Source organism: Myxine glutinosa, chromosome 5 (genome assembly GCF_964187855.1).
Source record: "Myxine glutinosa chromosome 5, kmMyxGlut1.1, whole genome shotgun sequence".
Classification (NCBI taxonomy): domain Eukaryota; kingdom Metazoa; phylum Chordata; class Myxini; order Myxiniformes; family Myxinidae; genus Myxine; species Myxine glutinosa.
In genome coordinates this window covers 211,739,681-211,754,921 of record NC_136265.1, presented here as the reverse complement: position 1 = coordinate 211,754,921, position 15,241 = coordinate 211,739,681, and the positions used below count along the sequence as shown (strand labels likewise).

Here is a 15,241-nt window from a genome sequence, read left to right as displayed (position 1 = left end):
GAGAAAACAAATCGTTTGCGCAATGGGCTCTCCAATATTCGATGTGTTCACGGTTTGAATTACGTAACGTAACGTTTGTGACGATGTTTGTGACTTTTGTGTTCACGGTAGTGTTTGATGTGACAGTGTGAACGTAATTTCGTAATGCTTTTTCGTTTTTATTTTCGTAATCGTTTAATGAACGTTTAATGAACGTTTAATGAACGTAAGAATAATGTTTAATAATCATTCGATGAATGAATGTTATGAATAATGCCATGGCGTCGCGTTGGCAGCAGTGACAATATCAAAATGTTTGCCAAGAACTTCAAAGAGAGAAAAGGAACTTTTATCAGCAATGTCGTGTATCCTGAAGTTCTAAGCTGAAGAAGAGGTACCGTACAAAATCATTCCATTTTTTTTCCTAAAGAAAAGCGTACAGTTGATATCACTAATCACGATTTGAAACACGATGGTGTGGCAGCTGTGCTCGCACGATAAAACCGGACAAAATGGACGACGCCAGGAATGAAGTTTCACTGAGCTATTTATTCCCAGCTCACTCAAACGAACTCCAAAGCACTGAATCAGCCGATCGAACGGGCGGCAATTTATAAGTAAAGTTCAACACACAAAAGCTACGCCTCTCAGGCGGGGTATGCAAATAGGTAAGCCACGCCTCTCAATGGGGCATGGTATGCAAGTCAAGTGTTCGCCCGGGAAAGGCAAGTCTGGACACGCCCGGGCGAGTCCGGACAAGTAACCGCTCGCCGGTTGCGTCATCGGCCGGTGCAAGGTGATTGTGTATGCTTCCGGTAACCGCTACAATGGAATAATATTTACCGATATGAACAGTGATGTGGTTTTTTTATTGAAATTCTAAAAACACTGTTTAGATTTTGATGATTTGCGTGTGATATTTAACTGATGTTAAAATAAATCGCGCCTCCTAATTGAAGCCCCGCCCTTAGGGCGGGTACCGTTGCTCGTCATATATAAGGGCGACACAACAATTTATACCGCTTTGCTTTAAAGAACGGGAATGAAGGGGGAGGAGCGTGTTAATATGTCTGGTTGAAGGCTGTGGGCTGTGAGGTGAGGGGTTTGAAGCCAGATTTTAGTCTTACAGCCGCCATGTTGGTGCTCACTGTCACTGCGATGCGAAGCGAAAGACGCCTCAGAGCTGTTACATTCACAATCGCTATGTCGTATGTACTCCCGATACATGTTTCCTTCATTGTAAAAACTACCAAATCAACAGTAAAAAGGATTTTGAGCCGATAGGCCAAGTAAGTTTAGATAGGTCTACTGACTACTGATCTAGTATTGATAACAATGTCACGAACTGACTTGCGATGCAAAAAATTTTTTTTCCAGCATCTGCATCTGTAACCAACAATGGATAAAGCAAACCAGAAGAGAAGAAAAGGAGGTGCTGAGAAGGAGTGTGATCGAAAGAAAAAGAAACTGTCAGATAGTGCTTCAAAGTGCACAAACCGTTTGGATCTGTTCAAGAGTACTAATACTGGGCCTGGTGAAGTCAGTGAACACGGGGATAAGGATACTGAATCGGTAGCTGGACCATCAGCAGCTGAATTGGTCGATGATCAATTGGCAGCTGAATCAGTAGATGACCAATTGGCAGCTGAATCGGCAGAATTTGTGCAAATTCGTGAACACGAACAGGTGCGGTCAGCTGAGAGAGATGTACCTGCTGCAGCTGCTACACTTGCAGAGGAGGGATACCCCTCGATTAACTACTTTAATAAACCATGTAGAGATGAAGATTGTTTGCTGTTTTGGAATTACCACCCTAATCAAAAAACTGACAACCGAGTGGTCAAGAGGTGTTTCATGTGAAAAGATGGTACAAACAGATGGTGGTTGTCATACAACAAGGACAATCATTCTCTTCACTGTTCAGTGTGCTTGGCGTTTTCCAGCACCTCAGACTGGTCCACGTTCATCGAGGGAATGACTGACTGGCGACATGTACATACACGTGTTGAAGAACATGAACGCTCTTCTTTTCATTTGAGATGCTCTGCAGCATACCTGGTAGATCGACAACAGTCCAGCGTTTCTCACCTGCTCACACGTAGCCATCATGATGAGGTTAGAAAGAGACGACGAGTGATGGAAAGAGTTGTGGATGTGGTCAAACTCATTGGTAAGAGGGGACTGAGCTACAGAGGAAGTAATGAAGAAGCAGCATACACACTTGACAATGAGGAGATCGACCATGGTACATTTCTGGAAGTTGTAAAACTACTTCGGAAGTACGATTCCTGCACAGCCGATCATCTCTTTCACGTTGTCCAGAACAGCAAGAAGCAACATGAGAAGGCAAAGAGTTCACGAGGTCGAGGCTCCTTGGTAACTTTGCTGTCTAAAACTACAGTGAATTATGTTATCACAGTTATCCGGGATAAGATAAGTCAGTGGATTTCTGAAGAAGTAACAGACATGTTTGCTGTGGAAATTGATACCACTCAAGACATCTCAACACAAGACCAGTGCTCTGTTGTTCTTCGATATGTTGATAGCACTGGCACTATCCAAGAAAGATTAGTGAGTGTGGTGAAATGTGAGGAATCTACTGGTGGAGCTTTTGTGCAACTTGTTTCTGAAGTCTTGTTAGGACTGAATCTTGGCCTCAAGAACTGTGTTGGAAACTCAACTGATGGTCCAGCAAACATGCAGGGGCGCTACAAAGGTTTCAGTACTCTGCTATCAAAGGAAGCTCCAATGCAGATCCATGTTTGGTGCCACGCACATGTGTTAAATCTCGTTGTGACCGAAGCTACAAGTGTTGTGGTCACTAGCGCATCACTGTTCTCACTAATGAATGACATTGCAGTGTTCTTTCGGGAATCTTATCAGCGAATGAACATCTGGAGTCGACACTCCACTACTGTGAAACGAATGGGAACTATCGGAGAAACTAGATGGTGGTCAATGGATGCCGCCTTGAAGAAGGTTTTTGGTTCATTCAACAACCCAACTGGAGCGTTTTTCATGGAAGTTATCACCACTCTTAATGCCATACTAGTTGCTGACCAGATCCAAGCAGCTGTTAAGGCCAAGGTGCAGGGATACATTGCCAGTCTCCTGCAGTTTGAAACAATTCTGACTGCACAAGTATATCTGCAAGTATTCTCCTGCACTACAGCGCTCTCCAAGTATCTACAAACTGTGCAATTGGATCTGCTGACTGTGCACCGCATGGTGGATGAATTGCTAGAGAATATGCAGATGCTATGGGATGACTTCCAAGCTTGTCATGATGCAGCTGCAAAGTTTGTTCAATGGGCTAATGACCAGCTGGATGAAATGGATGTAAATCTTGTTATGGAAGAGTCCCTTCCTATAAAACGGCAAAGACGGCACAAACGCATTGATGACGAACTGTTCATAGATGAGGCTACATCAGCTTCTGACCCAGTAAAGAAGTATCGCATTGAAGTGAACAACCGAATAGTGGACACTATTGTGAGCAGCATTGAGCAGCGGTTTGACAGATCAGCAACATCAACATTGTATGCTGATCTCTCACTTCTCCACCCAAGGAACTTTGATCAAGTGCCATCGGGAGCTATGGAAGAGCTGCATAAACATTTGCTGAGATTTGATGATGGTGTCACTGCGGAACAACTACGAATAGAACTGCAAAGCCTTGGAGAACAAGGGTCAACACTGAAACTATCAGCAGCAGATGCTTATACAGTGCAGGAGAACAGTGAGTCTGAACAGGACAGGAAGACTCTGCCAAGTACATGTAAGTCATGTAAAGCCTGTCCTCTCTGCTGCTACAAGGTGCTCCTCAAGTTGAACCTCTTCACTGATGCCTACAAGAGCATTGGGCTTGCCTACAAGCTGCTGCTAACGCTGCTTGTGTCAAGTGGCATGTGAATGGTCTTTCTCTGCTTTGAAGAGAATCAAAAGCCGTCTGCGAAGTACAATGACACAAGAACATCTTGAGGCGTTCATGTTGACGTCTGTGGAAAAAGGGATCCTGGCCAAACTTGAAACTAAGGATGTCATTGATGGTGTGGCTGCCAGAAGCAGCAAACTGCGCAGGCACCTACTCTCTTAGACATGACATGTGCTTGTGTTACTGAAAATAAATGTAATTTTTAGTGGATTTTATTTGTTTTTGTTTTTTTCAAGCATTTCGTCTATTTTCTCAGATAAGCACCATATAAATGAATAATGGGCCGACCTAGGTGAAGGATGCCCGGGCCGGTTTTAAGACCCAGTCCGCTACTGGACAGGGGTGAAAACACAACCTCCATCCGCCTTCGGTGACGGAGGTAATAAACTGCATGAAGTGATGTAGCTTAGAACTTCCTGATCACTGGATACACGTGTAAGCTTACTATTGAAGGAGTCCGGACTCCAGCAGAATACGGATAAAAGGATGGCAAGGCACAAACTCGTCCGAGAAGATGTTTATTCGTAAAACCAACTCGGGAACACTAAAAAGCCTGTTTATCGGGCTGCCTTATAAAGCAAAACCAAAAACCCAAACCGAAACCGAAAGCCTCAAGCTCTCAAGCGAGGCGTGCTTCGGTGGTCACGTGATCCACAGGTGTAGCTCATTATACCCGCACGCGCGGCACGCTTTGGCGGTCACGTGACCAGCCACTCTGGCGCCGGCAATCCCCGCCGGTGACGTCACCGGCTGAAGCAAAGAGATTCTGATGCCTGTCTTGCTTGGGGGACCCATGGGTCGCTACACATGCCCCCCCAGAATGGACTTGGTCCAGGGAGGTCAACCTGAGGGGGGTCCGGATGACCCGACCGAAACGACCCCTGGCCAGTCGCGGGGGGGGGGGGGGGTCCGGTGTGGTGGTGGATGGTCGGACGGGGGGTGTAGTGGACGGGGGGCGGCCACGCCGCGGTGGCAGAGCCAGCCGTGACGGCTGGCCGACGTCCATATGGGCCGGTTTGAGGCGGTCCAGTGAGATCCGGTCCGCCCGGCCGCCGATGCTGACGATGAAGGACTTGTTGTCCCGGCGTAGGACACGGCAGGGTCCGTCGTAAGGTGGCCGGAGCGGCCCCCGGTGCGCATCGTGGCGCACAAAGACGTACTCCGCCGTGCGGAGTGCTGGGGGGACGTTGGCACCGGGGCGAAACGTTGGGCAGCCTCCTGGAAGTCCGTGCACTGGCGCGCGGCAGACCAGGGGCTGGTGGCGTCGGGCACGAACTCGCCAGGGACGTGGAGAGTCTGGCCGTACACCAGCTCGGCGGTGGACGCCTGGAGGTCCTCCTTGGGGGCCGTGCGGAGGCCCAAAAGGACCCACGGGAGCCGGTCGGCCCACCCGTCGTCCTGGAGGCCGGCCATGAGTGCGGCCTTCATGGAGCGGTGAAACCGCTCACACAACCCGTTGGCTTGGGGGTGGTAGGCCGTGGTGCGGTGCAGAGTGACTCCCAACGAGCGGGCGACCGCGCCCCAAAGTTCGGACGTGAACTGTGGGCCGCGGTCGGACGAGATGTCCGCCAGTGCGCCGAAGCGCGCGACCCAGGTGGCGATGAACGCCTGCGCCACGTCGGCGGTGGTGGTGGAGGTGAGGGGCACGGCCTCCGGCCACCTGGTGGTCCTGTCCACCATGGTGAGCAGGTGGGTGAACCCCCGCGATGGGGGCAGGGGACCCACCAGGTTCACGTGGACGTGGTCGAAACGCCACTCGGGAGGGTGTGACGGTGGACCTTGGCCCGCTGGCAGGCTGTGCAGGCGTTGGCCGAGTCGCGGACGTCCCGTCGCAACCCGTGCCAGACGAAGCGTGCCGACACCAGCTTCTGGGACGCCTTCCGGCCTGGGTGCGAGAGGTCGTGGAGGGAAGCGAAAATGCGGCGCCGCCAAGAGACAGGCACGACGGGGCGCGGTCGGCCCTGGGAGACGTCGCAAAGCAGGACAGTGCCCGCGAAGGGGACGTCAGCCAAGCGGAGGCCCGTGTCTGCCACCTTGAGCGCCTGCACCGTGCCGTCGGTGGTCTGGTCCGTCGCCATCAGGGCGAAATCCACGCCGAGGTGGACGGCGTTGGAGCTGGCCCGAGAAAGGCAGTCGGCCACGGTGTTGTCTTTCCCGGCGACGTGCCGGATGTCCGTGGTGTATTCCGACACGGCGGAGAGGTGGCGCTGCTGGCGGGCCGACCACGGCTCCGTGACCTTGGCCATTGCGAAAATCAATGGCTTGTGGTCGACAAAGGCCGTGAATGGGCGGCCCTCCAGGAGGTGGTGAAAATGGCGGACGGCCAGGTACAGCCCGAGGAGCTCGCGGTCGAACATGCTGTACTTCAGCTCGTTGGGCAGGAGTTGCCGGCTGAAGAACGCGAGCGGCTGCCAGGCCCCGTTCACCCATTGCTCATGGACCGCGCCCACGGCGTAGTCGGAGGCGTCCGTGGTGAGGGCGATGGGGTCATGGGGTACCGGGTGGGCCAGCAGCGTGGCGTTGGCGAAGGCCCGTTTCGCGCCCGCAAAAGCCGCGTCCATGTCCGTGGACCAGACGACGTCGTGCTTCGCCGGCTGGCCTCGGAGGGCGGCGTACAAGGGCCGCATGAGTTGCGCCGCTCGGGGCACGAAGCGGTGGTAGAAGTTCACCATCCCGAGGAACTCCTGCAGCGCCTTGACGGAGCGGGGGCGCGGGAAAGCGGCGATGGCCTCGACTTTGGCCGGCAGCGGCACAGCGCCGTGCCGGGTGATGCGGTGGCCCAAAAAGTCGATCGTCGCCGCACCAAAGTGACATTTGGCCGGGTTGACAATCAAGCCGTGCTCGCTGAGGCGGCCGAAGAGCGTCCGGAGGTGGAGGAGGTGCTCGGCTCTGGACGTGCTGGCGACGAGGATGTCGTCCAGGTAGGTGAAGAGGAACGGCAGGTCGCGCAGCACGCCGTCCATCAGGCGCTGGAACGCCTGCGCCGCGTTTTTGAGGCCGAAGGGCATCCAGAGGAACTCAAAGCGGCCGAAAGGTGTGATCACGGCCGTCTTTGGGATGTCGGCCGGGCAGACTGGCACCTGTTGGTACCCCCGAATCAGGTCCACTTTAGAAAAAATGGTCCGCCCCGCCAACCGGGCGGAAAAATCCTGGATGTGCGGGACGGGGTACCTGTCGGGGGTAGTGGCATCGTTGAGGCGGCGGTAGTCGCCGCATGGCCGCCATCCGCCCCCCGGCTTCGGGACGATGTGCAACGGCGAGGCCCAGGCGCTGCCGGAGCGCCGTACGATGCCGAGGCGCTCCAGCGCCGTGAACTCGGCCTTGGCGACGGCGAGTTTAGCGGGGTCGAGACGGCGAGCCCGGGCGTACACCGGCGGGCCCGTAGTGGGGATGTGATGCTCGATGCCGTGCCTCACCGCGATGGCCGAAAACGTCGGCCGCGTGAGGGCCGGGAACTCCGCGAGGAGACGTGCGAAGTCGTCCGCCAATGGGAGGGCGCAGGAAAACTCGGTGGGTGCGGCCCGGCTCAAGGCGCACGCCAGGGAGCTGAAAGTCTCGGCGTTGACGAGACGCCGGCGTTTCACGTCTACCAGCAGCCCGTGGGCGCACAAGAAATCGGCCCCGAGCAAAGCCATGGGGATGTCCGCCGTCACGAACTCCCAGTGAAAGAGCTGGCTGCCGAAGCGGCGGGCGACGGTGCGTGGGCCAAAAGTACGGATGGCGGAGCCGTTGGCCGCGACCAATGGGGGGGCCGCAGACGGCGGCCCGCCTGTCCTCCGCCGAAGCGGGAATGACGCTCAGCTGGGCGCCGGTGTCGCAGAGGAAGCGCCGCCCCGACGCTCGGTCCGCGATGAACAGCAGGTTTCCGGAACGGCCGGCGTTCATTGCTGGGAGGGATCGCCGGCTCGCCCGTTTCCCGGGGTCGAACGTGCACGGGGGTCGGCATGATCGGGCCTGCCGCCCAAACCTGGCATGGAAATAGCACCAGGCCGGGTCCGGCGGGGGCTCCGGTCGACGCGTTGGGACCGGGCGACGCGGCGTCGCCGCTGCCAGTCGTGCCGGCCCGGCGGTCTCCGGGAAGGAGACTGCGTCGCGGGCGTCGGGCGGGAAGGCTCCCGGCCGCCACCCCGACGAGCTGGCTCGCCGCTTCGGCGAGCTGGCTTGCCGAAGCGATCTTGTCGGCCTCCTTGGCGAGGTCGCGGGGGTTTACGATGGTCGTACCTGCCAGGGCGACCCGTACCGGGGCCGGGAGCTGGCGAAGAAAGAGCTCCTGAAACAGGAAATCCAAGGGGTGCTCGCCGAGCAACGCGAGCATGTAGTCCATGTGCTCGGACGGGCGCGTATCGCCGAGCTCCGGTAGGTCGAGCAGGCGTCGTGCGCGCTCAGCCGGGGAAAGGGCGAACGCGCCCAGCAGAAGTGCCTTGATGGCGTCGTACTTGCCGTCAGCGGGCGGGTACTGGAGGAAGCTCAGGCAGCGGGCGGCGGTCGCGGAGCCGAGCGCGGCGACCACGTAATGGTAGCGGGTGGCGTCCTACGTGATGCCACGCAGGGCGAACTGGGAGTCCGCCTGCACGAACCAAACGGCGGCATGTGCTTCCCAGAAGGTGGGCAGCTTGAGGGACACTGCGGTGTCCATTGCCGTGTTGCAAATTCGGGGTCACCAGTGAAGGAGTCCGGACTCCAGCAGAATACGGATAAAAGGATGGCAAGGCACAAACTCGTCCGAGAAGATGTTTATTCGTAAAACCAACTCGGGAACACTAAAAAGCCTGTTTATCGGGCTGCCTTATAAAGCAAAACCAAAAACCCAAACCGAAACCGAAAGCCACGCCTCTCAAGCGAGGCGTGCTTCGGTGGTCACGTGATCCACAGGTGTAGCTCATTATACCCGCACGCGCGGCACGCTTTGGCGGTCACGTGACCAGCCACTCTGGCGCCGGGGATCCCCGCCGGTGACGTCACTGGCTGGAGCAAGGAGATTCTGATGCCGGTCTTGCTTGGGGGACCCATGGGTCGCTACACTATATTACTTCACAATAAAGACTTTGTTTTCAATGTAACAAATTATCATATAAAACTGTCATCTTGCAAAAGAAGAAAACTTCAAATCTCTACCACGAAGAAAGCAAATCTTAAATGTAAAATTGCCCACAGATGTTCAAAAGTGTCACGTGTAGCGGCTACCGCTGGGTTTTCACAATCGCCTTGCACCTACCAAGGACGCGGAGAGATCACCATGCCGGGCTCGTCCAGGACGCCCGGGCACGCCCGCTCTCGACTTGCCAGGCCGCGTCCGGGACGCCGGGCCACGCCCCCTCTCGCGTCCATTCTTCCGATCGACGTGGGAGCACCGCTCCTTCATTGGTGACCTACCGACATGGACACGGCAGTTGCCCTTAAACTGCCTACCTTCTGGGAGGCTCACGCGGCGGTTTGGTTCGCCCGGGCGGACTCCCTGTTCGCCCTGTGAGGCATCACGGCCGACGACACCCGCTTCCACCATGTGGTAGCAGCGCTCGGTTCAGCCACCGCGGCCCGCGCCCTGAGCCTCCTCGAGAGCCCGCCAGCCGCTGACAAATACGGCGCGATTAAAAAGCTCCTCCTCGACGCTTTCGCCCTCCCATCGGCGGAACGCGCACGGCGCCTGCTCGACCTGCCCGAGCTCGGCGACACGCGCCCGTCCGAGCGAATGGACAACATGCTTTCGCTGCTCGGCGAGCACTTTCGCTTCTCCGGCATGCCTGTTCCGGGAGCTGTTCCTCCATCAGCTGCCTAGCCCGGTACGCCTCGCCCTGGCAAGCATGACGATCACGGATCCCCGTGCCCTCGCCAGGGAAGCCGACAAGATCTCCGCGGCAGGCCAACGCATTGCAGCAGCGACCTGGGGCCCACCGCCGTCCGACGCAACACCCATGGCGCCCGAGCACCCGGCACGGTCGACGACCGAACTGCCGACGCAATCGGCGACCGCTACGCCGAGCCGACCACCTCCAGCACGACGACCGGGGCCTCCACCTGACCAAGCGTGGTGTTACTATCATGCCAGGTTCGGACAGAAGGCCCGGACATGCCGACCCCCGTGCACCTTCGGCAGGCCGGGAAACGGCCGGGCCGGCGTTCATTACCAGCGATGAGCGCTGGCCACACGGGCAACTTACTGTTCATCACGGACAAAGCGTCCGGACGGCGCTTCCTGTGCGACACCGGCGCCCAACTGAGCGTCATTCCCGCCTGACCAGGACAGGCAGTCCACAGTTTGCGGCCCCTCCTTGGTTGCGGCCAACGGAGCGGCCATCCGCACCTTCGGCCCGCGCAACGTCACCCTCTGCTTCGGCGGCCAACGCTTTACTTGGACGTTTGTAACCGCAAACGTGCCCATGGCTCTGCTAGGCGCCGACTTCCTCTGCGCACACGGACTGCTGGTGGACGTCCAACGGCATCACCTAATCAACGCCGAAACCTTCAGCTCCCTGGTATGCACATTGAGCAGCTCCGCTCCGACCGAGCTGGCATGCGCCCTCCCGGCGGCGAACGAGTTTGCTCGCCTGCTCACGGAGTTCCCGGCCCTCACGCGGCCGACGTTTTCGGCCGTCGCAGTACGACATGGGATGGAGCACCACATACCAACCACGGGCCCGCCGGTCTACGCCAGAGCCCGCCGCCTCGACCCAGCCAAGCTCGCCATGGCCAAAGCCGAGTTCGACACTTTAGAACACCTCGGCATCGTGCGGCGCTCCGATAGCGCGTGGGCTTCGCCACTACACATCGTCCCAAAGCCAGGGGGCGGCTGGCGCCCATGTGGCGACTACCGCCGTCTTAACGACGCTACCACCCCCGACAGGTATCCGATCCCGCACATCCAAGACTTCTCCGCCCGTCTGGCGGGACGGGTCATTTTTTCAAAAATCGACCTCATACGGGGATATCACCAGGTACCTGTCAGGGCGGCCGACGTCCCTAAAACGGCAGTCATCACGCCGTACGGCTTATTCGAATTCCTACGGATGCCGTTTGGTCTCAAGAACGCGGCTCAGGCGTTCCAGCGCTTGATGGACGGCGTGCTGCGTGACCTGCCGTTCCTCTTCGTTTACCTGGACGACATCCTCGTCACCAGCACGTCCCGGGCCGAGCACCTCCTCCACCTCCGAACACTGTTCGGGCGCCTCAGCGAGCACGGCCTCATCATCAACCCGGCCAAATGCCACTTCGGCACGACGGCCGTTGATTTTTTGGGCCACCACATCACCAAGAACGGGGCCGTGCCGCTGCCAACCAAGGTCGAGGCCATCACCACGTTTCCGCATCCCCGCTCCATAAAGGCCCTGCAGGAATTCCTGGGAATGGTGAATTTCTATCACCGCTTCGTGCCCCGCGATGCTCAACTCATGCGGCCCCTCTACGAAGCCCTCCGGGGCAAGCCGGCCAAGCACGACATCGTCTGGTCCACAGCAATGGACGCGGCCTTCCAAAGCTCAAAGCGGGCCCTCGCCGACGCAACACTGCTCGCTCACCCGGTGCTCAACGCTCCCATCGCCCTCACCACGGATGCCTCCGACTACGCGGTGGGCGCCGTACATGAGCAATGGGTGAACGGGGTTTGGCAGCCACTCGCTTTTTTCAGCCGGCACCTCCGGCCGAACGAGCTCAAATACAGTACGTTTGACCGTGAGCTCCTCGGTCTACACCTGGCCGTTCGCCATTTCCGCCACCTCCTGGAGGGCCGACCCTTCACGGCGTTCGTCAACCACAAGCTGTTGGTTTACGCAATGGCCAGGGTCACGGAGCCGTGGTCGGCCCGCCAACAGCGCCACCTCTCCGCCGTGTCGGAGTTTACCACGGACATCCGGCACGTCGCCGGCAAAAACAACGCCGTGGCCGACTGTCTTTCTCGGGCCAGCGCGAACGCGGTCCACCTCGGCGTGGACTTCGCGCTTATGGGGGCGGACCAAACCACCGACACCACGGTGCAAGCCCTCCGGGCGGCGGACACGGGCCTCCGCCTGGCCGACATCCCCTTCGCGGACACTGTCCTGCTCTGCGACGTCTCCCAAGGCCAGCCTCGCCCCATCGTGCCCGTTACCTGGCAACGCCGCATCTTCGCCTCCCTCCACGGCCTTTCCCACCCGGGCCGGAAAGCTTCCCAGAAGCTGGTGTCGGCGCGATTCGTCTGGCACGGCCTTCGACAGGACGTCCGCGATTGGACCAGCACCTGCACAGCCTGCCAACAGGCCAAGGTCCACCGACACACCCAGGCCCCGCTGGCACCTTTCACCATGCCCGAACGACGTTTCGACCACGTCAACGTGTATCTGGTGGGCCCCCTCCCCCCGTCACGGGGGTTCACACACCTGCTCACCATGGTGGACAGGACCACCAGGTGGCCGGAGGCCGTTCCCCTCGTCTCCACCACCACCGCCGACGTGGCGCAGGCTTTCATCGCCACCTGGGTCGCCCGCTTCGGCGCACCGGCGGACATCTTGTCAGACCGCGGACCACAGTTCACCTCCGAGCTGTGGGGCGCGGTCGCCCGCAACCTGGGGGTCAAGCTCCACCGTACTACGGCCTACCACCCCCAAGCCAACGGGTTGTGCGAGCGATTCCACCGCTCCATGAAGGCCGCGCTCATGGCCGGCCTTCAGGGCGGCGGTTGGGCCGACCGGCTGCCGTGGGTCCTTTTGGGCCTCTGCACGGCCCCCAAGGAGGACCTCCGGGCATCCACCGTCGAGCTTGTCTACGGCCAGGCGCTACGCGTCCCGGGCGAGTTCGTGCCCGACGCTACCAGTCCCTGGTCCGCAGCTCGCCAGCGCTCGGACCTCCAGGAGGCCACCCGACGGTTTGCCCCCGTGCCAACATCCCACCACGGTGACCCCCAGTCCTACGTCCCCCCAGCACTTCGCACAGCGGAGTATGTTTTTGTGCGTCATGACGCACATCGGGGGCCACTTCGGCCGCCGTACGACGGGCCCTTCCGGGTCCTGCGACGGGACGACAAGTCGTTCGTCATCGACATCGGCGGCAGGTCGGACCGGATTGTGGTGGACCGCCTCAAGCCGGCGCACGTGGACATCGACCAACCGCCACGGTTGGCCCTTCCGCCGCGGCGAGGCCGCCCCCCGTCCACGGTGCCCCCCACTCGACCGCCCACCACCACACCGGACCCCCCCCCCCCCCCACGACCCGCCAGGGGTCGCTTCGGCCGGGTCATCAGGACCCCCCTCAAATTGACCCTGCCGGTGCAAGTCGATTCTGGGGGGACGTGTGTAGCGGCTACCGCTGGGTTTTCACAATCGCCTTGCACCTACCAAGGACGTGGAGCGATCACCATGCCGGGCTCGTCCAGTATGCCCGGGCAGGCCCGCGCTCAACTTGCCAGGCCTCGGCCGGGAAGCCCGGGCACGCCCGGCCACGCCCTGCCAGGCCGCGTCCGGGACGCCCGGGCATGCCCCCTCTCGCATCCATTCTTCCGATCGACGTGGGAGCACCGCTCCTTCACACGCACACACTATCAAATAAAGTATTACAAATGGCATTAAAAGACAAACTCTGCGAGCCATTCACAGGTAGACAGAGCAGGTCCTGTTGCTCACTACAGCCCACAGCGTAACACATTATACTGCAGTGACCTTGGTACGAAAACTTTACATTACCCTGAAAACTCAAGAAACAGAAGAATACTAAACACCAATCAGAATGTTGTCTGCTATCTAGGTATCCATTATACCTCAGCTTGTAAATAACTTAAGCTATAATGTCCTTCAGAAGCAACTGTTAATTACGCAAAAAATATGGATTGCTCGCTCTGCCCCTGCCCTCCCCTTCCCCCCCCCCCAACCCCCCCCCACTTCCTGTCCGTTATATGCTTATGCAAGTCTCTTCTCTTCTATCCCCTCAAAGCTCTCTCTTTCAAAAAGAATTCCTTCCCTTACTTTCCTTCCCTAACTTTCCTTCCCTTACTTAATTTATTAAATTACTTAATTTACTTAATTAAATTAATTAAATTAACGCCAGGGGAGTTGACTCAGCCTGTCATCCTTCCGAGGTCGGCAAATTGAGTACCAGCTTGCTGGGATGAATGATCACGGTGTGTAACCCGGTTTAGAATAGGTACACCGTATCCCTGCGCATCGTAAGAGGCGCCTAAGGGTTGGCGTCAGGAAGGGCATCCGGTCATAAAAACATTGCCTCAAACAGGGAACCATGACTGTCATGGGGCCCGCAAGGCTAACCCCCACTCTAGCGGGGAAAATGGCCTTAAAACGATCATTCATTCATTCAAATTACTTAATTAAATTAATTCCTTCCTTCCCTTACACTTCATCACTCCCTTACTTTCCCATAATGTGCTCTCCTCCTCCCATTCTTATTTACAATTTTACCAACACCTCTTCCCTCACTTGACTTATAATTAAATGTCTCATAAATGTATCTCTCTTAGTTAGCATTGTTCTATCAATCCATTTCAAAAACACCAGTCAGTCCTGAAACACATAAGCTGCCAGACCCTCTAGTTTCTCCAGACCAGATTATCTCGATGAAGGATACATCAAGTTCGCACTGCGGGAGGGGAGTAATTTTGGTTGACAAGAAAAGCAGGCAAAATCAATCAATCACAACACACACTACATAATCATTAATCAAGGATAACAAGAAAAGCAGGCAAAATCAATCAATCACAACACACACTACATAATCAAGGATAACAAGAAAAGCAGGCAAAATCAATCAATCACAACACACACTACATAATCAAGGATAACAAGAAAAGCAGGCAAAATCAATCAATCACAACACACACTACATAATCAAGGATAACAAGAAAAGCAGGCAAAATCAATCACAACACACACTACATAATCAAGGATAACAAGAAAAGCAGGCAAAATCAATCAATCACAACACACACTACATAATCATTAATCAAGGATAACAAGAAAAGCAGGCAAAATCAATCAATCACAACACACACTACATAATCAAGGATAACAAGAAAAGCAGGCAAAATCAATCAATCACAACACACACTACATAATCAAGGATAACAAGAAAAGCAGGCAAAATCAATCAATCACAACACACACTACATAATCAAGGATAACAAGAAAAGCAGGCAAAATCAATCACAACACACACTACATAATCAAGGATAACAAGAAAAGCAGGCAAACTTAATCAATCACAACACACACTACATAATCAAGGATAACAAGAAAAGCAGGCAAAATCAATCAATCACAACACACACTACATAATCAAGGATAACAAGAAAAGCAGGCAAAATCGATCAATCACAACACACATGACATAATCATTAATCAAGGATAACAAGAA

General features: G+C 56.3%; 1 protein-coding gene across 4 annotated transcripts in view; it reads right to left on the bottom strand.

The window, feature by feature from the left end:
• Positions 1-15,241, bottom strand: part of LOC137426430 (AP-4 complex subunit sigma-1-like) — a 41,057-nt gene that overhangs the window by 4,378 nt on the left and 21,438 nt on the right. Inside the window, exon 4 of one of the 4 annotated variants that reach the window (XM_068114966.2) lies at positions 14,456-14,467. The exons of the other annotated variants lie outside the window; for them this stretch is intronic. Coding sequence (XP_067971067.1) covers positions 14,456-14,467 — 12 coding nt within the window. The remainder of the gene's footprint in view (positions 1-14,455; positions 14,468-15,241) is intronic. 4 annotated transcript variants of the gene reach the window in all.